A 25,066-nucleotide genomic window follows, 5' to 3' on the forward strand; every position below is an offset into this window, starting at 1 on the left:
GACAGATGTTCAACATCTGCATCTTCACATACTTATGCGCAATCCATATATCCGCTTCACTAAAATGTCTCTTCCTGTTTTTTGCCCATTTCTAAGTGCATTCTTTGTGTCTTTTTTTTACTAAGTTTTAAGAGTTCCTTTTATATTCTTGATATATATATATATATATATATTTTTTTTTTTTTTTTTTGAGATGGAGTTTCGCTCTTGTTACCCAGACTGGAGTGCAATGGTGCGATCTCAGCTCACCGCAACCTCCGCCTCCTGGGTTCAGGCAATTCTCCTGCCTCAGTCTCTTGAGTAGCTGGGATTACAGGCACGCGCCACCATGCCCAGCTAATTTTTTGTACTTTTAGTAAAGACGGGGTTTTACCATGTTGACCAGGATGGTCCCTATCTCTTGACCTCGTGATCCACCCGCCTCGGCCTCCCAAAGTGCTGGGATTACAGGCGTGAGCCACCGCGCCCGGCCTAGTCTTGATATTTTTAAGAGTTCCCTTTATATTCTTGATATTAGCTCTTTGTCAGATATGTGGTTGGCACGCATCTTCTCCTACTCTGTAGCTTCTCTTTTCATGCTTTTAACAGGGTCTCTGGCAGAAAAAATATTTGTAATTTTTATGAGGTTCAGTTTATCAACTTTTTCCTTTTATGAATCCTTGTTTCTGGTGTCAAGTCTAAGGATCCCTGGGGCCTAGCCCTAGATGCCAAATATTTACTCTTATGTGTTTTTTTCCTGAAAGTTTAATTTTGGTAATTAAGTCTATGGTCCCTTCTGATTTAATCTGAAATGGGATTTAGAGGTTTATTTTTTTCCTAAGGATATTCAACTGCTCTAGCACCGTTACTGAGAAGGCTGTTGCTTCCTCCATTGAGCTAATTTTATATCTCTGTCAAAAATCCGGGGAGCATATTAGAACATACTGTTTTTAGAAATGTGTTAAAGATTCCAAGCCTATTTCTTAGGTACTGCTCTGATTTCTTACCTTTGTAGTAAGTACTATCTTCCATATATCGGGATAATCCAAAGTCTCCTAATTTTACACAATCATTTGAGGACACTAGAACATTCCGAGCAGCAATGTCCCTGGAAAAACAAGAATTTGAGACAATAAGACTTAACATAAGATAAACAAATGTACAAGCTCATACATATATAAAGACACACCAATAGGCACTTTGGAAGACAGCTTAAATACAACGCAGGCAGATTATATGATATTTATTATAAGATATATATCATAAATCTAATATATATATAGACATGCACACAAAAATTTACTTCATGTATATTATTTTTGCCAGATATTTACCCATTAATACAATTATTTTGAAAGATGGCAAAGTATATTCTAAAATAATGAAAATCCTTATTACTGGTTCATAAAACCATATTACCAACTGCATTAACTGATAGACCAAGTGACATACACTGCCATTCCTAAAGAAATACCATTAAATAAAAGTTGCCTTCTGAAAACTTGTATATGATTTTGCTGATGTAGTTTATTTTTTTAGAGTCTTAGTTTTTATTTTCTTTTTTTTGAATGAAGTTTGTTTTAATGTCGGATAACAAAACACCAACTCGATATAATACTTGGCAAACAAATTTTAAGGGCTTTTACTTGCATTCAGAGACCTAAAGCTATAAATAGAAATTCCGCAGAATGCCAACAGATGTCACTCACAAGGCAGTGGTATCCTGTAAAGTTCCAGGACGATACTTGTTTTAGAGGCCACTGCCACATGTTCACTGCTCTGCTACCAAGTACAGGTTCTAAATAATGTTTGTGTACGGGATAAATGACCTAAAAGTATCACAGTATGTTTTAAACTCCATGTGTGTAAAAATCCTTTAACTGTGTATGAACATGCCATGGCAATTCACTCTGGTAGGACATAATGCAGCATGACTTGCTAGTAACCGTGTACAGTAGATTCCAAAGGTACAAAGAGAATACAATGTTGGGGAATTGGTACAAAATGGTACCAAAGGGGTCCCTGGGACTAAAAGGGTCCAAAAAGGGTCCAAATGGGTCCCCGTTTCGTGACCACTACTTTTCAGAAGGCAACTTAACAGCTTTATAATTGTACCTTACCTGTGTACAAATCTTTTGCTCTCTAGATATGCAAGAGCTGTGCTAAGCTGATAGGCATACAGGATCAAAGATGCTAGATCCAAACTGTATTTCCTTACTTGCAAAAATGACCTCAGCTTTTGGAACAATGGCCAAAAGAAGAAAAAAAAAAAGAATTAGTGACAATGAATTGAAATCAAAAGCAAAAAAGCTACCTTCAACAATAATGCTGTTTCCAATGCATTTTTAATAATATTAGAATGGCTTCAAGTCTCTTCTAATAAAGCATAATGAATGAAACATTTAAACTCTGGATTCAGATTTAATTTTTATTTGAAATTCTATCATAAAATTAAAAGCTTTTTTACAACAGATTTATTAAAACATATAGAAAGATATGCTACAAGGGAATGAATAAAAGCACAGTAAAAATTATTGCTAAATAATAATAATTAGAAGAAAAAAGATCTAGTTACTATTCAAACAAGGCTAATGCACAGTCAATTTATCTTCAATTCAAAGCTCACTGTGGCTCTGGGAAGGTGAGAGGATAGTGTAATGAGTAGAAAGCAAAGGCAAGAAGGAATCTCCCCTCTTTTATTTCCTTCCCCATGAAGTTTTGGATGCAGAAGTGCAGAACAGTCATGTTGGGTATTTATCACACCGGGCTTACTAGTTCGTGCTACCACTGACACCATTAATAGAGGTAAATGCTAACATGGCAAAGAAAGGCAGACACATTTTAATACTCTAATTCTAAATAATCAATTGATAAGAGAGATATATTTAGCCATATTTTTTGAGCCAGAAGAATTAGCAAACTTTCCAAAAGCAAAAGCAGAAACGTACCATGAACAAAAAATTATGCATTATGTACTCCATTTGATTTGGAAATGTAGGGTGGAAGAGGAAGAGATGTTCAGCAGATGAACTCACACAGCGCTCCCCCCACCCAGAGTTTGATTCAGCAGTCCTAGGGTGGGGCACAATTATCTGTTATTAATGAGTTTCCAAGTGCTGATGATGCACTGATTCGTTTCTATATTCTAGAGAAAGGGAGAGCTATTCACTTGGTTACTAACATTTTTAAAAGAAACTATGGCTGGGTGTGGTGGCTCACACCTATAATCCCAACACTCTTCGAGGCCAAGGCAGGAGGATCACTTGAGCCTAGAAGCTCAAGACCAGCCTAGGCAACATAATGAAACCCTATCTCTATAAATAATTAAAAAATTAGCCGGGCTTGGTGGCATGCACTAGTAGTCCCAGCAACTTGGGAGGTTGAGGTGAGAGGATCGCTTGAGCCCAGGAGGTCGAGGCTGTAGTGAGGTGTGATTGTGCTACTACACTCCACCCTGGGCAACAGAGCAAGACCTTGTCTTTCAAAGCAAAGATGCCACAAAGAGAATTCCCAAAAAGATTACTGCATAAGGGGATGCTTTGGGAATTTATGAAGATATTTATACCCATATTCTCTGAACCAAAACCATAATGACACACATCCTAAATCATAACTCTCCTGAAAATCCAAGATATAAACTGTTTATATTTCCCTTTCTTAAGCAAAAGATATCAAACACTGAGTACAGAAGGTAAGGTTTGGGGATCACAGTACCTCTCCAAGTGTGCATAGCTCCATGATTATCCAGACAGGATTCTCTGTGATGACTCCAATCAGCTTCACAATATGAGGATGGTCAAACTGACGCATTGTTACTAGGGAAGAAAGTGCTCCATAGTTATTCTTTTGAAAAGTCTTTCAGGTTTTCTGAAGACTAATTCAATTTAAGACACAAAGCTGGCAACGGGGGAACTTTAAACTCAATTCCACAGGTCAGTTCAGCTCACAAATGGGCATAAATTGGCATAACAAGTTATGTCGTACTATGGAGGTTTAAGATAACCACTGTTAAGAAAAACCCTTTTCCTTCTGCACATGTGGTCGGGGGGCGGGGGCAGGCGGGGAAGAAAAAGAAAGAAGAAAGGGGAGGAGGAGGAGGAGAAGAGGAGGGGAAGGGGGAAACAGAGGGGGAGGAGGGGAAACAGAGGAGGAGGGAGAAAATGGAGGAGGGGGAAATGGAGGAAGGAGGGAAATGGAGGAGTGTGGGGGAAGTGGATGAGGAGGGGGAAACAGAGAGGGAAGGAGAAGGGGGGAAGATGGAAGAAGGAGGAGGAGGAGGCAGAGAAGAAGAAAGAAGACCTTTCTTCCCTCGCTATGGACAGATCTGACCTTGGGATAGCTTTCTAGATTTTCTACAAATCTGGTAAGTAGGAGTGTGTAATTCATTTACTAGGCAACTACCTTTATGGTAAAAATCACTCCTGAGTGGCAAATTGCTGGGGGAGGAGGTAAAATGGAACTAAAAATACCTGGTGAAAAGCTACAGCTAGGAGCTGCCCTGAGTGTGTGGACTATGGTAACTGGGTGTGTTCCTTGAAAGGCCCTGGAAGCCATACCCTATGGGGAACTCACAAAAGATTTCCAACTTTGACATAAAAGGTTGGTTCCTGCATCCACCACTGTGGTCTTGTCTTCTTAAATTTAACTGGTTGCTTTCAGGGCCCTAAAAAAGACTGTTTTGGCCGGGTGTGGTGGCTCATGCCTGTAATCCCAGCACTTAGGGAGGCTGAGGTGGGCAGATCACCTGAGGCCAGGAGTTTGAGACCAGCCTGGCCAAAATGGTGAAATCACGTCTCTACTAAAAATCCAAAATTAGGTGGGTGTGGGGGCGCGTCCCAGCTACTCAGGAGACTGAGGCAGGAGAATCACTTGAGACCTGGAGGCAGACGCCGCAGTGAGCAGGGATGGTGCCACTGCACTTCAGCCTGGGCAATAGACTGAGACTTCATCTCAAACCAACAAACATACAAACAAAACAACAACAACAACAACAACAAAACACAAAAAAACTGTTTACAGGACAGCCATGAGTACTTTCACATGAGAGAAATGCGAGCTGCTGCCTTTCTGGCATACTTTGTTTCTGGTCCTGAATTACTTTTAGGAGAGTCTGATGCCAAATGTGGCCTATGGCACTAACATGAGTTTGATTGCCTAATGGAGCCAAGATGACCAACAGGGCACTGCATATATACGTATATCTCTATCCGTGGACATATATGTTAAGGTGTATGCATTTATACTTTCTAATATCAGGGCTAAGAAGGTTACTTGCACAGTATATTGGGATTAGTAAGACACAGGACAGACTTCACAGAATTATAGCATCTCAAAACTGTAAGTGATTTTAAAGGTGACCTGGTACAGTGGCTCCAAAAACACCTGATTTCACAGACTATAAAAATGAGAAAAAAAATTCTGATGCCAAGCATGGAAATTAGAATAATAGAAGTAATTTTAAAAATATGATCAACATGTAATATTGTCAACATGTTACAGAATAGCTGGTATTGACCACTGCGAGGAAAAACTGTGAAAGACTTTGAAATGGGTCAAAAAATATTAGGGGATGTTCTGTCTAGTTTACTTATGTATTTTACAAGTTTCCCTCATATTCCAAAAACAGGACCTGATTTTAAACAAACACCACCAACAAAAACACAAATAATATAAACATCCAGCACATAATCCAAAACATATAATTAAATCTCACCTTGTCAGATTCAGTTCATTGCTTATACTGTGATATTTCTGGATGAACATTAAGGCACCCAGAATACTTACTCTAATTATACTTTTGATTTACTATAAATACCTATTTATTATAACTTTTGGTTTTATGTTATTCTCATGTATAATTATCAAGCCTTTCATATTTCCTCAGAAGTAATTATTAGGAATACAAAACAGTACAAAGCTAAGAGAATCTTGCGGCCACTAGGAAACTATCCAAACTGAACTAAAAATAAACACGTAGAATAGTTTATCTGGTTATTTACTCATCTGGGGCAGAAAACTAAGGCCCAGGGGCTGCCAACTGCTTTTATAAATTAAATTTTACTGGAATATATTCTTGCTCATTTTTTTCTGTCCTGTCGTCTATGGATGTTTCACAGTACAATGACAGAGGTGAATACTTGGGACAGAGGCTGTATGGTCTGCAGAACCTAAAATATGTACTATGTGGCCCTTTACAGAAAAAGTTTAACAATTCCTGATCAAGGTCATATTTTCTATCTTATATACAGTCTGGTAAAGCCCTACAGAAGTTTAGATACACTATATCTATCACATTTCCCTGAAATAACTGTTGAGTAAACCTCCCAAAGAAGAAAACAACATTAGTTCAACTTATATATATATATATAACTGATTTTTGTAATGACAGTTCCAAAGTCCTACAAAATCAGAACACAGTAGCTGTTCAGAATTTTAAGAAAAGATAACCAATTTTTAAAATCTGCATTTTTGAAAGTATAAAACACACAAGAATACCAGCAATGGTAAGGCAGACATGGTGTTGGGTGATGATGACTGATGTGGTCTGTTTTCTTGGCCTAAGTGCTCTGTAGAAATGAACTGTCAAGACAGAAGTCATTGGCCAGGCCTTCTCTTGTACTTAAGTCAAAGATGCAGGAACAGGATTAAGGATGCTCTGAGACTTAATGTAGTCACCACATGGTTTACTCTATGATTATTAATTTATTGGACTGTTAGATGGTAAATATTTACTAAAATGGAAAGCAGAAGGCATTCATTTGATGCACATATCATGTAGGACACCAGAATGACAAAAATCTACCGGGTGTTGTCTAGGTGTCAAGCATTGTGCAGGGCACTGAGTATGGAGTGGTGAGCAAAACAAACATGGTCCTTATCCCCACGGAACTTAAGGCCTAGAGGAAGAGAGGAAGGACAGACAATAATCATTTGTAAACAATGTAGCTTTAATTAGGAATCCTTAGAAAGAAAAAGAACATAGTCCTGTGTGACAAAGAATACTAAGAGGAGGCTTTAAATATGGTGGTGAGAAAAAAGGTTCTCTATTGGAGGTAATGTTTAAGCTGGGGCCTGAAGCATGAGATGAGGCGAGCCATAGGAAAGGAGGAAGAGAAACATCACAGCTTGAGGGCAGGTAAGAAAGAGCTGGATGTGTACAAGATCCTCACTCTTTAAGAACTTACATTTGGGAAAGAAGACCTATTCATGCAGAGCTCATTCAAGGTAGCTTCTTCACCAAGAGTCAGAGGAATGGAGGTGGAGAAAATTATTTCTAAGGGCCAGGCACAGTGGCTCACGCCTGTAATCCCAGCTCTCTGTGAGGCCAAGGCAGGCAAAGCCTAGGACTTTAGAACAGCCTGGAAAACAGCAAAAACTTATCTTTCAAAAAAAAAAAAAAATTAGCCAGATGTGGTGGCGCACACCTGTAGTACCATCTATTTGCAGGCCTGAGATGGGAGGATCCCTCACGTCTGGGAGGTGACACAGCGAGATTCGAAAAAGACCCTGCCTCAAAAAAAAAGTTAACTGCTGCTAGCTAAAATCACCTGGGAAGAGTCCTTTTCTGAGGTTTCCTCTTGAGTGAAGGTTTTGTTTAGTGTTTTTGGAGTCAGGGTCTCATTCAATCACTCAGGCTGGAGGGCAATGGCACGATCTTAGCTCACTGTAACATGGGCCTCCCAGGCTCAAGGGATCCTCCCACCTCAGCCTCTTAAGTGGCTGGGACTACAGGTATGAGCCACCATGCCCAGCTAATGTTTTTAATTTTAATTTTTTTTTATAGAGAAGGGGTTTCACCATCTTGCCCAGGCTGGTCTCAAACTCCTGGGCTCAAGCAATCTTCTTGCCTTGGCCTCCCAAAGTATTGGGATTACAAGTGTGAGCCCTGTATCTGGCCTCTTTTTGGGTGATTTGTTTTTTGTTTTTCGTTTTTTTTTTGAGACAGAGTCTTGCTCTATTGCCCAGGCTGCAGTGCAGTGGTGCAATCTCAATCTCGGCTCACTGCAAACTCCCTCTGGGTTTCAAGCTATTCTACTGCCTCAGTCTTCTGAGTAGCTGGGACTACAGGTGTGTGCCATCATGCCCGGCTAATTTTTTGTATTTTTAGTAAAGACGGTGTCACCATGTTGGCCAGACTGCTCTCAAACTCCTGACCTCAGGTGATCTGCCTGCCTTGGCCTCCCAATACAGGTATGAGCCCCCACACTTGGCCTGGGTGATTTGTTCTGATTTTGTAACAGGATAAGGGGAATGGTCATAGAGCCCTATTCCTTCATTAGTCTATGAGCTCCATCATGGCAGGGACTATGTGTGTTGTGCTCACCTCTGCATTCCCAGGGTCTGGGCAGCATCAAGATTAGGATTACTTATGTATCTGCACCAATTTCAGTGCAGAGATGTGCAATGGCATAAGTACCAAACTATGAAGGAAATGTACATCCATCTACCTTTACACATAAAACATAATTTACCTGGAAAAATCTGTAGACAGGTGCTTGTACAAATTTAGACATTAATTTGCAAGGCAAAATAATAAACATAGTTGTCTCCTAAAAGTCAAAACATTATTTTTCTTATTTCTTAAGAGACAGTTTGGATTTCATAGATAGAAAGTTAAATGGAGTTCGACAGAAATTTCTAGAAACTTACAGGCTTCTTGAAGAAATTTCTCTCTCACGCTGTCCGAAGTACAGTTTTTACATGTTTTAATTGCAACTGCCAAAGCTGGATTCTCCTGTGTTAGGGAAATTATAGAATCAGACACACATGAAAAAAGGTTTGCTATAATTAATCAATTCATGAAAAGCTGTCTGTTTTGCAACTATGTGGGTTATGGACCAGACAGAATCAGAAAAGCAAAATCTCAAAAATGAGAGGAATACTTAAAAACATTCAATATAAAATCCCCTGAGAAAAATGGTCATGCACATGAAACATTGCATCAATTCATTAATTTATTCATTGACAAACATGCATGGAAGATACATGTTTCTGGTACTATTCTAAGTGCTTGGGATACACTGGTGAACAGCAGAGGCAGCAGTCCCTGTACCTGTCAAGCTAACATTCCAGTGAGGAACACAGACAATAAATAATGAATTAATTACATAGTATGTTAGAAAGTAACCGTTTTACAGAAAAAGGAGAGGGCAGATCAGGATATGGAGACAGGGATGGAGGCAGCTATATGAGGTAGACCTCACTGAGCAGATGAGACAAGACCAAATAAATGAAGGAGGGAGGAGAAAGAGCTGGCTAAGGAACAGCAGGGAACAGTGCACAGCGTGCTCAAGGAACATGAGCAAGCCAGCAAGGCTGACACAGAGGGTGGAAGGAAGGAGGGTGAAGATGATAGAATCAGAGATGAACGAAGGGGCCAGACCACAAGGGGCCTTCAAGGCCAACAGAAAGATGTGGCTTTTACGCAAGTGAAATGGAGAGCCAAGGTAGGGTATGGATAGAGGAGTACCATGGCCTGACCCAAAACTGTGAAGGAACATTCTGCAGTGGTACTGAGAAATGGCTGCAGAGAGGCAAGGTTAGAGACAGGGAGTTCTGCAGGTGGCTACCACAGTAACTCAGGTGACAAGTGATGGTGGCTTGGACAAACATGGTAGCAGTAGAGATGGAGAGAAGGGCTGAGATTCTGGCTATACTCTGAAGTTAGGGCAAAGGTGGCTCATGATGCAGGTATCAGAGAGTCAAATTAAGGTTTTTGACAAGAAAAACTGACAAGATGGAAGGGGAAGATCAGAAGCTCAGCTTCGGATGTAATAAGCCTGAGATGTCAGTAAGACAGCCAAGTCACACAGGCGAAATGACCAGCAGGATACTGCGACTGGCGTTCAGGAGAGAAATCTCAGCTGGACAACAGACATCTAGAAGTAGCCTAGCCCATGTGACCGGACAAAATCGCTAAGGGAGATGAGAGAGGTCCAAGGACTGCTTTGGCGCTCTACAACATGAAGAGGTAAGGGAGAAGAGTGGAAAATGTCAAAGCAGACTGAGATGGAGCAACCAAGAAGGTAGGAGACAAACCAAGAAAAAGTGCTGCTCTGAAAGCCAAAAAGTCATTATGTACATTTACTACTGTCTGTCACATGATATCATTTTATATATAATTATACATCATAATAGAGAGATAATACATTGCCATTTACATTACTACTCTCTGTTCTCCATAACTAAAATGTAAGTTTCAAGACAGCAGGTAACTTGCCTGTCTTGTTTGTCAAAAAATCCCCATTAGCATAGCACTGAGTACACTATGTGCTCAGTAAAGATCTGCAGAATTAATGAATGCTATTAATATCTTTCTTTTAAATGCAGATGCTAATTAACAAGTTAGATGCATCATATTTTCAAAATCCCTTAAATTGTTTTTGCTTAACAAGTTAGCTGTTGTATATTTTCAAAATACCTTAAATACCTTTATTTATTTTAGATTTCACACTAATTGTATACTATATGTTTCCAGGAAATAAAACATTTTCAAACAAGAGAAATATGAATGGTAAGATAACTGTATCATCGACTCAGAGACTGCAGTCCCTTTCTTCATCTCCAGAGGAGGCATGCCCACGTGCCAGATGCCTCAAGGAAGGGGTTCACGTGGTAATGGTGACATGGTCCCTGGAGGACAGAGTAGCTGGCTCACACAGAATGTGAACAAGAGCACAGATTATCTATCTACTAAATGTTTGAGTTTACAACCTTAGAATCATTAACCATATCTGTGCTAAAATATAACCACTTTACTTTGAATGGGTTAGTCTTATCTTCCTTAATTAGACTGTATACTTCTTTTTTTTTTTTCTTTTCTAGACTGCTCAGCAGGAGGCTGTATACTTCCTTAGGACCATGACCATGAATTTTATTTCTAGCTAAATATGGGGCTGGCCACATGTAACAGGTATATAAGAAAACCGTATGGTTGGTATACTGTATAACAGAAATAAAATGCCCATTTTATAGAAGATCAGAGCAACAAAATCTTCCATAAGACCATAAAACCATCATCAATTCTGTCAACTAACTGAATACTCAGTAAACATGATGCTTTATTAAGACAGTCTAAGGAAATGCAAACAAATCACTGCTCTTTAAAGACTTAGGGTTTCAAATGAATTTTAGTGTAAGATTCCATAGCTGGCACATATACAAAATGCCATACACGAGCAATCATGAGGCTCAGCTATCAGTTTGGAGAATAGGACATGTGGCTAGTGGCCTCTAAAGTGGACATCAGAGGTCTGGGTAATACTGAACTGTTAGAGGGGCCAGTTACAGATATCAGACTGCTGGAGAGTGGGTCAAGCAAAACCAGAAAATGTGCAAAGGGTTTTTTCTAAAAACTAACAAGTTACTAATTGGTAATTACTCAAAATAGATTTAAAAAATCTTCTGTAAGATACAGGCAATATTTAGGGGAAGAGAGAAGTTTTTCACTGTTCAATGAAAACACCACCCTGTGGCCACTATGCCTAGACAAGAGATGCATGATTAGGCTCTGAATTAATAACAGCTAGTAGACGTTTAAAATATTTTAACAAATAAATCTAGAAGAAAGCTATTCTAGGATGAATTAAGAGAAAATTAGATTTAATAATAGATTTTTAAGGCTGAGAACAATAATACTGAATAATAATGAAGAGAGAATGTGCAAGTGATCAGCAGATGCATGAAGAAAAGAAAAACAAGCCTGATAACCTTGCCTAATAAAAAAAAATGAGTGCCAATAAGCCTCTAGAAAAACTGCATGTTTACTAGTAGACTCTCAGAATGAAGGTCAAAATTCTTCAAGATTCATACAGCCCCACACATGCCCCCCTGGTGGCCCTCCTATCCTTCTCATTGTTTCCCACCCCTCTACTCTGCAGCCACACTGGCCTCGGGATGGTGTCTTGTCCTGCCCTGCCTCATGGCCTTTGCACTGGCTGTTCCTCTGCCTAGAACAGGCTTCCCCATGAGAATGCTCAGGTTCTGCTCCTTGCCTTACTTGAAAGCTCTGCTAACATGGTATCTTGTCAGAAGTTCTTTCTGACCATCCCATGTAGAACAGCATCCCCTTGTCCATGCATTGAATTTTTCTCAGACCCTCTTAAGATTTACTGTATGTCTTTTTTGTCTGTCAACTTGTGCCTCTGGGAGAATTAAGTTATATCCCCAGCACCTAGAAACAGTAGCTGTCACAGGGCAGACTAATGGATACAAAATTGCTGAAAGAATTAACTAAATCTTAAATAAAAATGGTAGGTCCTTGCCCATGAAATTTATGTCAAGTTATATTTTGACCAATTATCAACAATGCCTGATAAAATATCATTTGATTTTACAGAATATTAAAGAACATGTTCTAGAAAAAGGATTTATACTAGAAACTTAGAGAAAGGAATAGATTGCATTATAAAATTAGACTCCTACATTAACAACAAAACAAACATATAAAATATACACAAGAAAGATATTTAACAGGCCTGGCACGGTGGCTCACATCTGTAATCCCAGCACTTTGGGAGGCCAAGGCGGGTGGGTCACTTGAGGTCAGGAGTTTGAGACCAGCCTGGCCAACACGGCAAAATCCCATCTCTACTAAAAATACAAAACTAGCCAGGTGTGGTGGCATGCGCCTGTAATCCCAGCTACTTGGAAGGCTGAGGCAGGAGAATCGCTTGAACTCAGGAGGCAGAGGTTGCAGTGAGTCGAGACTGTACTGTCATCAGTCGTATAAAAGTATAGCACATACAATTACGTATAGTACATAATACTATATTTTTTTCTAATAAACTACACTTTTAATTGTTATCTTAGAGTGTACTCCTATTTATTCAGACAGGGTCTTACTCTGTTGTCCAGGCTGGAGTGCAGTGGTGTGAACAAGACTACCTATAGCCTTGACCTCCTGGGATCAAGTGATCTTCCCTCAGCCTCCCAAGTAGCTGAGACTACAGGTGTGTACCACCAGGCCAGGTTAACTTTTAAATTTTTGTTTGAGACACGGTCTTACTATGTTGCCCAGGCTGGTCTTGAACTCCTGAGTTCAAATCCTCCTGCCTCAGTCTCCAAAGTGCTGCGATTACAGGCATGAGCCACTGCACCAGCCCCTTCTACTTATAAAACAAAACAAAACAAAACAAAAACCAGTTATCTGTAAAACACACTCAGGCAGGGCCTTTTGCAGGTATCCAGAAGGAGGCATTTCTGCCCTAGGAGATGACATCTCCATGTGTATTACTGCCTCTGAGGACCTTCCAGTGGGATAAGGTATGGAGGTCAAAGACAGTGATGTGGATGATCCCTACCTTGTGTATGCCTAGCTTAATGTATGTGTTTGTGTCTTAGTTTTTAAGAAAAAAGTTTAAAAAGTTAAAAAATTTAAATTAAAAAAAGCTTATAGAACAAGGATATAAATACTTTACATGGCTGTATAAGTGTTTTTGTTTTAAACTAAGTATTATTGCAAGAGTCAAAAAGCTTAAACAATTACAAGATTCATGATGTAAAAAAGTTACAGTAAGAAAGCCGGGCATGGTGGCTCACGCTTGTAATCCCAGCACTTTGGGAGGCTGAGGCGGGTGGATCACAAGGTCAAGAGATCGAGACCATCCTGGTCAACATGGTGAAACCCCGTTTCTACTAAAAATACAAAAAATTAGCTGGGCATGGTGGCGCGTGCCTGTAATCCCAGCTACTCAGGAGGCTGAGGGAGGAGAATTGCCTGAACCCAGGAGGCGGAGGTTGTGGTGAGCTGAGATCGCGCCATTGCACTGCAGCCTGGGTAACAAGCGAAACTCCGTCTCAAAAAAAAAAAAAAAGTTACAGTAAGCTAAGGTTAATTTAGTATTAAAAAAGTTTCTAAAATAAATTTAGTGTAGCCAAAGTGTATAGTGTTTATAGTAGTGTATAGTAATAATCTCAGCCTTCACATTTACTCATCAACTCACCCAGAGTAACTCTAGTCCTGCAAGCTCCATACATGGTAAATGCCCCATATGACTGCACCATTATTTTATACATTATACTGCATTTTTATAGTACTTTTTCTGTATTTAGATATACGAATACCAAGTGCTACAACTGCCTACAGTATTCAAGACAGTAACATGCTGTACAGGTTTGCAGCCTAGGAACAACAGGCTATTTATATTGTATAGCCCAGGTGTGTAGTAGGCTAGACCATCTATGTTTGTGTAAGTATACGTGTAATGTTTGTACAATCATGAAATCGCCTAATGATGCATTTCTCAGAAAGTATCCCCATCATTACACATGGCACATGATCGTACTATTAGTCTAAAATTTCATTTAAAAAATCACCAATCTAATTTAAAAAGACATGCAGTAATAGATGCTGGTGAAGATGTGGAGATTTGCACTCTTATACACTGCTGCTAGTAATGTAAAATGGTACAGCTGTGTTGTAAATCATGTTGGCAATTCATCAAAAAGTTAAGCATTCCAGCCAAGGCAACATCATGGAACCATGTCTCTAAAAAAAAATAATAATTAGCTGGGCATGGTGGCACACACTTGTAGTTCCAGCTACTTGGTAGGCTGAGGTGGGACGACCACTTGAGCCTGGGAGGTTGAGGCTGCAGAGAGCCATGATTGTACCACTGTACTCCCTTGGTGACAGAGTAGACCCTGTCCTCAAAAAAAGAAAAAAAAACAGAAAAAGTTGGCTGGTTCAGTGGCTCATGCCTGCAATCCCAATACTTTGGGAGGCCAAGGCAGGAGGAACATCTGAGTTCAGGAGTTTGAGAGTAGCTTGGGAAATGTAGCAAGACGCTGTCTCTACGAAAAATTTAAAGTAGTCATGTGTGGTGGCACTTGCCTGTAGTCCTAGTTATGTGGGAGGATGACTTGAGTCCAGAAAGTCGAGGCTGCAGTGAGCCATGATCACGTCACTGCACTCCAGCCTGACTGACAAAAGCAAGACCCTATAGCCATTTTTACCCTCCCAAAACACTGACACACACCCACACCCACATCCACACACTCTCTCTCTCACACCCACACCCACACTCTCTCTCTCTCTCTCAAACAATAGTTATCATAAGATGAAGCAATTTCACTAGCAGGTATATACAAAAGAGATACATTTATACACACACACACACACACACACACACACACACACACACACATAAAAACATATATCCACCGAAAATTTTGTGTATGAATGTTCACAAAAATATTTTAATAGTCAAAAAGTGGCAACAATCCAAATAATCATCAACTGATGAATGGATAAACAAAAGGTGGTATATACCTATACAAAAGCATTATTTGGCAATAAAAAGGAATGAATTACTGACACATACTGCAACATAGATGAACCTTAAAAACATTATGCTAAGTGAAAGAAGCCAATAATTAAAAAAACCATATATTATGAGATTCATTTATATAAAATGTCCAGAATATACAAATCTGTAGAGACAGAAAGTGAATGAGTGGTTGCCAGAGGCTGGGGAAGGGTGGAATGGGAAGTAACTGCTAATGGGTATAAAGTTTCTTTTTGAGGTGAAGAAAATGTTTCAAATTGATTGTGGTGATAGCTACACAACTCTGTGAATATACTGAAATGCACTGAATTGCACACTTTAAAAGAGTGAACTTCATAGTAAGCAAACGATACTTTGATCAAGCTATTATTAAGGCAATCATTTTTTAAATTTATTGATCTCTTTTGGAGGGTAAATTGGGGCAAATTAACGTTTATTTCTCAAAAATGCAGGTAAATAAGTATACTGGCTATTTCTGACTCTCATCTGATTTGTTAATTCTATCCAAAGAACAGTCACCTATGGAAACTATTACTGATGACAAATGCTAAAAGAGATCAAAATGGATAAAACACAGGCCCAGCCTTGTAGGAGCTAATGTTGCCATTTTTTGGTTTCTGAATATGCCAAGTAAAAGATATTTATGAAGATATTATATCTTTTGTAATTATAATATATAATAATTTTGGTTTCTGAATATGCCAAGCATAAGCTGACATTTATAAGATATTATATCTTCTGTAAATACTAATATCTAGAAGAACCAAGGACTCATGAAGATGAAAAAAGCATTTTAAACTTAAATAGCCAAAATTAGTCTAGTTGTTTGGTAGTCTTAAAAGACTTACTGGACTGATATAAACGCCTTGATGTACATCTCCAAATTGGCCTTCTCCAATACATCGTCCAAGTTCTATTCTTTCTCTTTGAATCTCATAATCTCTGGCTGCAAAACATAATTCACACATCATTAAATTCTTAAGTACAATGCTCCAAATATAGAAATAACACTTGACATATTTCTTGATCATCCATAAATAAACGTTTCATCTGTGGCACATCAATCTATGAAAATGCTTTAAACAGAGTGGAATTCTCTTAAACAGTATTTTAACAGGAATTTATGTAATTAGTTATAGTATTAGAAGAACTATCAAAACAGTGAGTTCTACTAAAGGTAGATATTTTTCATGTTGTTCCTAGGAGTTTTAAAATTTCTGGTTTATTTTATATCTATTTGATAGTTTTCTAAATAATCGCTCCAACTATTAAATTATATGCTTAATTATTAAGAGCTATTAGTTTAGGTATTAATATATGAAGGCTATAAAAGCACAGTTATTTAAAGCAATTATTTTACAAATAACTACAGTTTGTAAATATGGAAGTAAGGTAAAATTATGTCATAAGAAAACTTTATATTTTGAAAGTTTAAGAGTTTTCCACTTCATGATAATCCTATCTCTATATTACTCATGGAGCTAAAAGAGTTTAAAGAGGTAGTTTCTAAGAACTAATTTCAAAATTAGATGACTCAGAATCAAGGCTGGACATATTCAACATTATAAATCATAAATATTTTTTACTTTTGAGACCATGTGTCTCAATATGTTATTATAATTTATATAAAAATTGATTCTTTAGGTTTTTGAGGCACATGGAAAGAAAACGCCCAATAGGAATGTAATAGCTTCAATTACAACTCATTTAGCTACTTGGTATTTTGATTTATTTCAGTTAAGAAACTCATCTCCATAGGTTATCACATATATATTCCACTAGCATAATCACCAATGAAATACACCAAGAGCCAGATACTTTTACATGTTCCCCCTGGTTTATCAAATTATAAGTACAGAACATTCAACCCAAAATTTAGGTAGTTATTTTCCTCTTTAAAATCACTTTAGCCAGTAGTTCCACTGATTTAACAGTATGAGTAAACCAATGACAAATAGTTTAAAAATAAAAGTTAACCAAAAACCGAAACATCCCACTATCACTCCAGAGGTGGCAATTACAAGCAAATGCAGTTAATTTAAAGGAATCCTGTTACCTTCATCTATTCCATAGCTTTCTGTATTGCAATTAAGAGAGAGAAAAAATTGAAGACCTTGCTTAGAAATAACTAATAGCAATTAAGTTAACATCACAAACTTGAAGATAATATTTCAGTAATACTTAATTTTTAAAATATTTTAAGTACAAACACGAATTTAAAAAATGAACTAAATGTAAGTAAAAACTAAATATCCTCAAGTTTACTCAATGTTGGTTAGACAATGCTTTTAAGTTCCTATCTCATCAGTTCCTATTACTTATTTTTTGTGGGACATGAATGAAAGCCATGTTGAACATTTACCACTCAACTATAAATAATACATATATAAATAAAAATGGGATCATCTGCAGGAATGTACAAGTGACTATATGGCTAATCAAACAAGTAAGGAAGTTTTGTTTTTTTTTTTTCCCCTCCCTGAGACAAGGTCTTACTCAGTTGCTCAGGCCAAAGTACAGTGGTGCAATCAGGGCTCACTGCAGCCTCGACCTCACAGGCTCAAGCAATCCTTGCACTCCAGCCTCCTGAGTAGCTGAGACAACAGGCATGTGCTACCATGCCTGGCTAATTTATTTTGTTTTTTTTTTTTTTGTAGAGATGGGATCTTGTTATGATTACCTAGGCTGGTAATGTACTCTTAGACTTGAACAGTTCTCCTGCCTCTATCTCCCAAAGTGCTGAGATTACAGATGTGCGCAACCATGCCCGGCCAAAAAGTTAAACCTAAGTTTAAACATTTTTTCCAAGTTGATACTGGCAATCAAAATGTATACACAAGTTTCAGCTCTGGCCTCTTTCAAATCACTCTCTATTCAAGAAGCTCTTGAAAGGGGTCCACCGGGCAAAGTGCACACCTGAAAAGCAACACTGGGTAGTTTCTCTGCATTTTGGTAATGCTTCCTCAATGTATACAGAAAACCCAAATAAGAATATTTATACAATAGAATAAGGCACCTGTAACATTTATTTTACAAATATATATAGCTGTACTGAAATCAGGACATTCAGATTTTGAATTAACTACTAAGACTTCTGAGGACTCTTTAAAAGGTAGGTTTAATTTTTTTTATACTCAAGTCCATACTGTGTGGAAAATTTTAAAAATTAAAATAAGAAAATGAAATTATAAATAATCTTTTATGCAAATAAAATTTCAAGAGTTTGTCTAATTCAAGATCTGGAGACTACATACTCCAACATGAGACCTAAGATTTTCCTTAATCAACAAGCTGCCCACCACAGAGAGATGTAGAATCTTGACATTTCCAGGCTGAATGAAGGTTAAGAGTTCTGTTTCTCTCCCCATACCTCCCACCCCTGAGGTGTACAGATTGACAATGGTTAGAAGCTATTTGTATTGGTTAGTCAATGGCAACAAAGAATAAACAATTTCAAGGGGGAAAATGCAAATCTTTGAATATATGTGTGTGAATGTATGGGTATATATGTGTGTGTATGTATGTGTATCATATATGTATATATCTGTGTGTGTGTATATATATTATGTATATGTATACACACACATTCACATACATATATACTTAGTAATACTAATTTTCTACAGATAGAAAATACCCTAATCAATAAAGGTTCTATCATGATACAGCCAGAAAACAAGATTACAGAAATCCTGTAACTAAACATTATAGACATTTGAGTTTTAGGCTTCTGACCTTAGAGTGGGCACATGTAATATAGAATGGTAAAGGTTGAAAGAGTATTTCTGTTCAGCACCCAAGGAACTATAAAAAATGGCTCTAAAAAGACAGTAAGAATCAAAAAGTTTTAAATGCAAGGAGGTATCTGTGAAGTCTGAGCAAGAACAAAATAAGAAATATACTTACTTGAGGGCATGGTGTAAGTATCTTCTTCATCTATAATCTCGGCATAATCATCTGTTTCTGTAGGAAAAGAAACATATCTATTGAAAGAGGTTAAATATCTGACCTCCTGGTACTTCATATAATTAAAATAGGCAAAACGGTCTGCTTAAATCCTCTACTATGCTGAAATATTCTTAAAACACTATTACTCAAATTTTGCTCATACATGAGTCATTTATGGAAATAAAAGTGACATCATTGTCCAATATGTTATAATACACAGACTTGTTTATCAGAGAGCAAATAGGGCTAACAGAGAAAGCCCTTGTAAAAAACAGAAACACATGAAACAACTATGTATATGCTTCAGATTAACCAATCTGTACCAACTGCAAAACTCTTCCTCGACTACACCAAATACATGTTTAAAACTACAACTGTCTACTGGCATTTCTCCAAATAAGACTGGTATCTTCAAAACACAGTATCTGATTTTATTAACGATTAGTCTTGTGAACATAATCTGCATGGAATCTTTAGAAAATAATGGCAGCCCCATTTCTTAGATTAACTGTGCTAATTCATTCCATTTGCTCAGGGTTGAGAAATGTAACCCAGGAATTTATTTCCTAACTTTTACACTCAGATATTTCAAGAGCAGGCGTTAATGTCAAAAGGGTAAAAGATCTTAAAAAAAAAAAAAGCATATTAAATAAAGAATAAGCAGCATACTAAAATGAGGATTTCTGTATCATGTCAAGAAGTTTCAATGTTTCTACTGACTCCTTTTGGGCAATATAGCAACTTAAAAGTTCACCAGTATATTAATGGGAAATTTAAAAATACCCATCTGAAGAAAACAGTCACTCGTGTAGGTAACAACTATACTGAAAAATCACTTCAGCCTTGTCTTTTTTCTCTTTCTGGAAAAAGAAAAATCTTTAGTTGCTCCATGTATAAGGGTTTTAACTGCTAGGCCATTCTCATGAGTCATAAAGCAAGGACAGTACTTTGTGATGCATCTTTTCCAAGGAGCTCTATTTTGATATTTTGACCTGGCATCCCTGTTTAACACCAGAGAAACCAAAAGCTACAAGTTTTTGCTTCTATGCTGCCTTATTATTGCATTCAGATATTAAAGGTACAGAATTCAAAGAAAATAGAGAACATACGTGGTTTACAGTCACTGGGATATCTATCATTCCACATCCTACTATGGTAATGACAAATGGAAGAATTCGCTTCTTATTATGTAATCATCATTGAAAGTGATTACAGTAAAAAAAAAGTTTTGCAAGCAGAACATAACATAAATCAATTCTCTTTAAGACAGTTATTATTTGTAAACTATTCCTAAGTCCTATATGACAGGTGGATAATCTATATTATTCTTCTATGTTTATAAGTGGTAATACTCATAACATTAAACAAGTTTTAATAGACTCCAAATCGTACATTATTTTATTTCTGTACTTCTCCCTCTTAATCTGTTTTCAGGGAATACTAAGAACAGTAAATTGGCATCTGTAGGCCTATAGCTCTGCTTCTGTGTAAGATGGCTTATCGAAAGACCCTATGAAAGAAAATTTGGGGATGGAAGGGAGCTGCTAACACACTGGCAACAAAAAAAACTAAGCAGGGGAGGAATCTACTCTAATAGCTAAGGCAACAGAAGCCACACAAATGGCCATTTGCAATCATTTCTCTTTGGATTCCATAATTTAACATGCTCAACTTTGTGATGCTCTGCTCAGAAAATGAATGCAACTAAAGCTGCTTTCCCACACAACAGCCCTAGCACCCTCACTGCCTCCTTTCATATAAAGCATGTGCCTTTAGAAGTAAGACACATGGGTTGGCCCTGCTGCAGCAGCAGGATTTTGGGAGAGAGTGCCACTTAAACTCTGAACCTCTGCTTCCCTGCTCCATTTGCCCTGTTCTTTAACCTGCCGAAGAGTCTCGACAACCCTGCACGTAGTTTGTGGTGTTACTAAGCAGATGATTTGCACTTGTCACCATAGGTACCACAGTTTCATACGGCTGCAGGGCTTCATTAAAAGCCTGTTCAGAAGCCCATGTCTATCAGGTGACAGGTGTCTATTGCCTTAATGAAGGGCATAAAGCTGCCGCTAACAGCAGTGACAGTGACCTCCAACTGAGGGCTTTACCATGTACCAAAGCTTATGTTGGCCCAGAGCCAATTCTGGTTTTAGCCACAGATTCAGAGATCTCTCCTCAAACAATTTGCCCCATCCCATTGTTCTTAATCATGTTCCTTGACTCATTTTCCTCATTACCTATAACCAACTGATATAATTTTGTTTCTTGTGAACTGTATGCCCACCTCACCAGAATGGAATAACCACCAGAGTGAAACCTTCATGTATCTTGCTCACCACTATGTCTTCAGCAGCTAAAACACTGCCGAGCACAGAGAAGGTCCTCAAGAAACATGCTAAACCAAACGAATGAATGCACTGCAGCGATCAGTAAATGAAGTCTATACCCCTAGGAAACTCAAGCAAAGGATTTAACCTGTGTGAGGCATCACAGAAGTGAACAGTAGAGCTGCAATACATGCAACAAAAACCACAAGCACATTTGGGGGAAACTGATTGAGCTGTGGAAAGTCACTTCACCTGGCAATGCTTCAGCTGTGCCCTCGTGGGTAAAATAACATCCACCTTGTAGGGTTGTTATGAGGATTACAGGAGACACAACAGAAAGCTGAGATGTGCCCTGCACATAACAGATCATCAAGAAACAGTAGCTCCTCTTATTGTTTTGCTTCTTCTGAGGGCTCTCTGAAAGGGACCTGGCAGTTGAGGGTCTAGGATTCTTGTGTGCTGATATTCTCAGTCAATCTTTTCAGTTTGACAGCAGTCTTTCAAGGACTGTCTCATTTTATAGAGTCCTCAGTAGAGATACCAACCTCTAAAATAATTGTGAAGGAGTAAAAATAAATAGGCTGATATATATCAGGCTAGCACACATTGTGGAAAATATCAAGCTGCATACATTTCAATTAATTCATACAATCACAAGAGAAAATCTGTAAATAGTTTTTTTTTTTTTTTTGAGCTGTGTGAGTTCTACATAAAATCTTTGGGGATGTATCAAAGCTGTCTGGGAATTACTTATATTTGGGGTGCAGGTGTGTATACTCTGATGCAATGTGAACAGAGAATTCATGGAGTAAAATCAACAATGTTGCAGGTACATGGACCTGCAAGTTTAAAATCTTCTATATACGAGTTTTCAAGTGGTAACACCTGGTGTATACTTCCAAGAATTCTTTTTTTTTTTTTTTCTTGAGACAGGGTCTTGCTCTTTCACCTAGGGTGGAGTACAGGGGTGCAATCCTGACTCACTGCAGCCTTTACCGCCTAGGCTTAAGTGATCCTCCCAAATCAGTCTCCCAAATAGCTGGGACTGCAGGCACACACCACCATGCCTGCTAATTTTTTGTACGTTTGTAGAGATGGGATTTTGCCATGTTGCCCATGCTGGTCTTGAACTCCTGGGCTCAAATGGAATCCCAGCATTCTGGGAATCGGTCTGAAAGGGTCTGGCAGCTGAGGATCTAGGATTTTTGTGTGCTGATACTTTCAATCTTTTCAGTTTGACAGCAGTCCTTTGAGGACTGTTTCATTTTATAAAACCCTCAGTAGAGATACCAACCTCTAAAATAATTGGGGAGTAAAAATAAATAGGCTAATATATAATTACCACCCTAGATTTAATTCAAAAGATAAGAAAAATATAAAGAAAAAAGGAAACAGGTTCAAAGACCTGGGCACAAATGAAGATAGGTCTGCATTCTATATTTAATAATAACAATGATTACTAATCCCATTATTAAGGGCTTACCATATACTAGATGCTGTTGTAAATAATTACATATATTGTCATTTAATCCTCAGCAAAATTCTTTCAGGTTGTACTATGATCAACACCCCTATTTCACAGGCAAGAAACTGCTGCCTACAAAAACAAGTGGGCCATATTTGGCCCATGGGCCTTACTGACCAAGATCAAGTGACTACCCTTAAGGCTCAGCTTACTCACCTGTAAAATGGGGTTAAGTACACTTGCCCTGGCTAATTCATAGTATAGAGAAATCAATGGGTGGGGAAAATACATGAAAATGTTTGCAGACATTTATCTAAATTTTGATGCTTACAGAGTAAGCCTCACAACAACCACTTGAGATCTCTCCCAAAGGAAGACCCAAGAGATGAAGCAATTTGCTCATGATCCTTCAGGTAGTCAGTTGCTGACTGGATGGGGCCGTGGAAAAAGGGCAAGGCTGGAGCCTAAGACCTAACCACTTCTCTCTAGCAGCCTTAGAGTTTCTGTTACTCCTTTGATTATCAGTTTTCTCACCTGCAAATCAGTGAGGACAATACTCAGTGATATTCTGACTGACTGCTAGAGAATCAGACATCAAGTCAGAAAAGTGCCCACATGCAGAAAGCTCTCAATATTATCACAGAATCAATCTAAAAATGAAGCTCAAATCTCTGACTTCAAATCCTGTAAAGAACATGCACTTTGAGGACCTTTTACTACAACTGTTTAGCTCATGACACTCAAGTTATCAGTATCTCTAACCTATTAACAAAAATGAACATAGGTGAAATCTTCAGTAAAAGCATTTTTAATTTAATCAGGAGGAAAAAATACAATTCCTTCTTAATTTTAGTTTATAAAATCTTACTCCTTTAGTATAAAAGAGGATCAAGTTTCATGGAGGCAGTGTATGAAGTAGATGGGAAAGATAAAACAATAAATGTAATTTAAAATTTTTTAATTTCTACCTTAAGTGCTGTCAACTGTTTGAAAAAACAATTACCTTATTGCTGATATTTCCCTAATTATGTTAGTTTCTGTGAGTCTTTAAAATCACTTTTCATTCTTTCCTTCTACTATCTCATTCCCAAACTAGTAATTACTACATATATACTATACTTGGAAAATAGTGAATGGATCTCTCTCTCATTATAGCTTTCAAGTGTTACTCATTTTGCTTTTGACATTTTTTAAGAACTCTCAAAGTTTTAATAATGAAATATAAAAAATTTACTAGGAATACATACAACTCAAATTACTAAAATGTGATTAAAAAATTGATAGCTATCCTTTCTGTGCCAAAGCCCTAGCAATTTTTAAGATAAAATTTTTGCATACCATTTTGTACTTGGTTCTGTTGGATCAAAAGCACATTTTGCCTTTCATTAAATACTAAATTATATTTCCATAAATAATTATCTCATAGCAGTAACACAAATGTGAAAATAAATATTACCGTCCCCACTAATTTCATCTGCAGATCCAGGTGGCATGCAAAGAAAGGGAAGTAGGGAACAGAGGGAGGGAGAAATAGGAAGGAAAAGAGGGAAGAGAGGGGAAAACACTATTAAAATGACAAGTAAATCAAAATGTAAGAAAAAAAAAATTACCCCCCCCCAGGGTTTAATTCAAAAGATGAAGAAAGATTGTAGTGGTAGTATGTTTACTTGAATTTGAGAGCATTATGCCAAGTTTTAAGCTGTCAATGTATTACATGAAGTTACACACCAGTATTACAGAGTGTAAACTGGATTCCGCCACACTAAGCAAATTTGACTGAGTCTTACAATTAAATTTTAAAAATCGTTTCTACCTTCCTCAGAGGGAATTTGTGTCCCCTTAGATAAAAATGCAAACAAACTAGTCATTAATGTGTATGTTTAGCTATAAGAAGGGAATAAGCCCTCACTAAGCCCATTCCAATGAGCCAGTGGGATTTAAATATCACATGTTAGATGTAGGCCAGGTCCGCTATTATAAATGGTGGGGAGTGCAGTACTTAAAGCTCTGCTAACAACTAAGGTTCCCATTTAAGTTTGCATAGAACAAATTTTGTTCTGAAT

General features: G+C 37.8%; 1 protein-coding gene across 29 annotated transcripts in view; it reads right to left on the reverse strand.

Moving 5' to 3' along the window:
• PTK2 (protein tyrosine kinase 2) overlaps positions 1 to 25,066 on the reverse strand; it is a 352,445-nt gene that overhangs the window by 88,704 nt on the left and 238,675 nt on the right. For 11 of the 29 annotated variants that reach the window (XM_064384640.1, XM_064384638.1, XM_064384629.1 and 8 more), the window contains 8 exons: positions 24,460 to 24,477; positions 19,173 to 19,229; positions 17,323 to 17,343; positions 16,115 to 16,212; positions 8,629 to 8,713; positions 3,694 to 3,794; positions 2,100 to 2,215; positions 987 to 1,087 (listed from right to left, as the gene is read on the reverse strand). In XM_064384640.1, coding sequence (XP_064240710.1) covers positions 987 to 1,087; positions 2,100 to 2,215; positions 3,694 to 3,794; positions 8,629 to 8,713; positions 16,115 to 16,212; positions 17,323 to 17,343; positions 19,173 to 19,229; positions 24,460 to 24,477 — 597 coding nt within the window. The remainder of the gene's footprint in view (positions 1 to 986; positions 1,088 to 2,099; positions 2,216 to 3,693; positions 3,795 to 8,628; positions 8,714 to 16,114; positions 16,213 to 17,322; positions 17,344 to 19,172; positions 19,230 to 24,459; positions 24,478 to 25,066) is intronic. The other 18 variants (XM_064384646.1, XM_012461207.2, XM_012461204.2 and 15 more) reach the window with 3 other exon arrangements.

This window comes from Aotus nancymaae, unplaced genomic scaffold (assembly GCF_030222135.1).
Source record: "Aotus nancymaae isolate 86718 unplaced genomic scaffold, 86718_ANA_hifiasm-v0.15.2.pri h1tg000036l, whole genome shotgun sequence".
In the NCBI taxonomy this organism is placed as follows: domain Eukaryota; kingdom Metazoa; phylum Chordata; class Mammalia; order Primates; family Aotidae; genus Aotus; species Aotus nancymaae.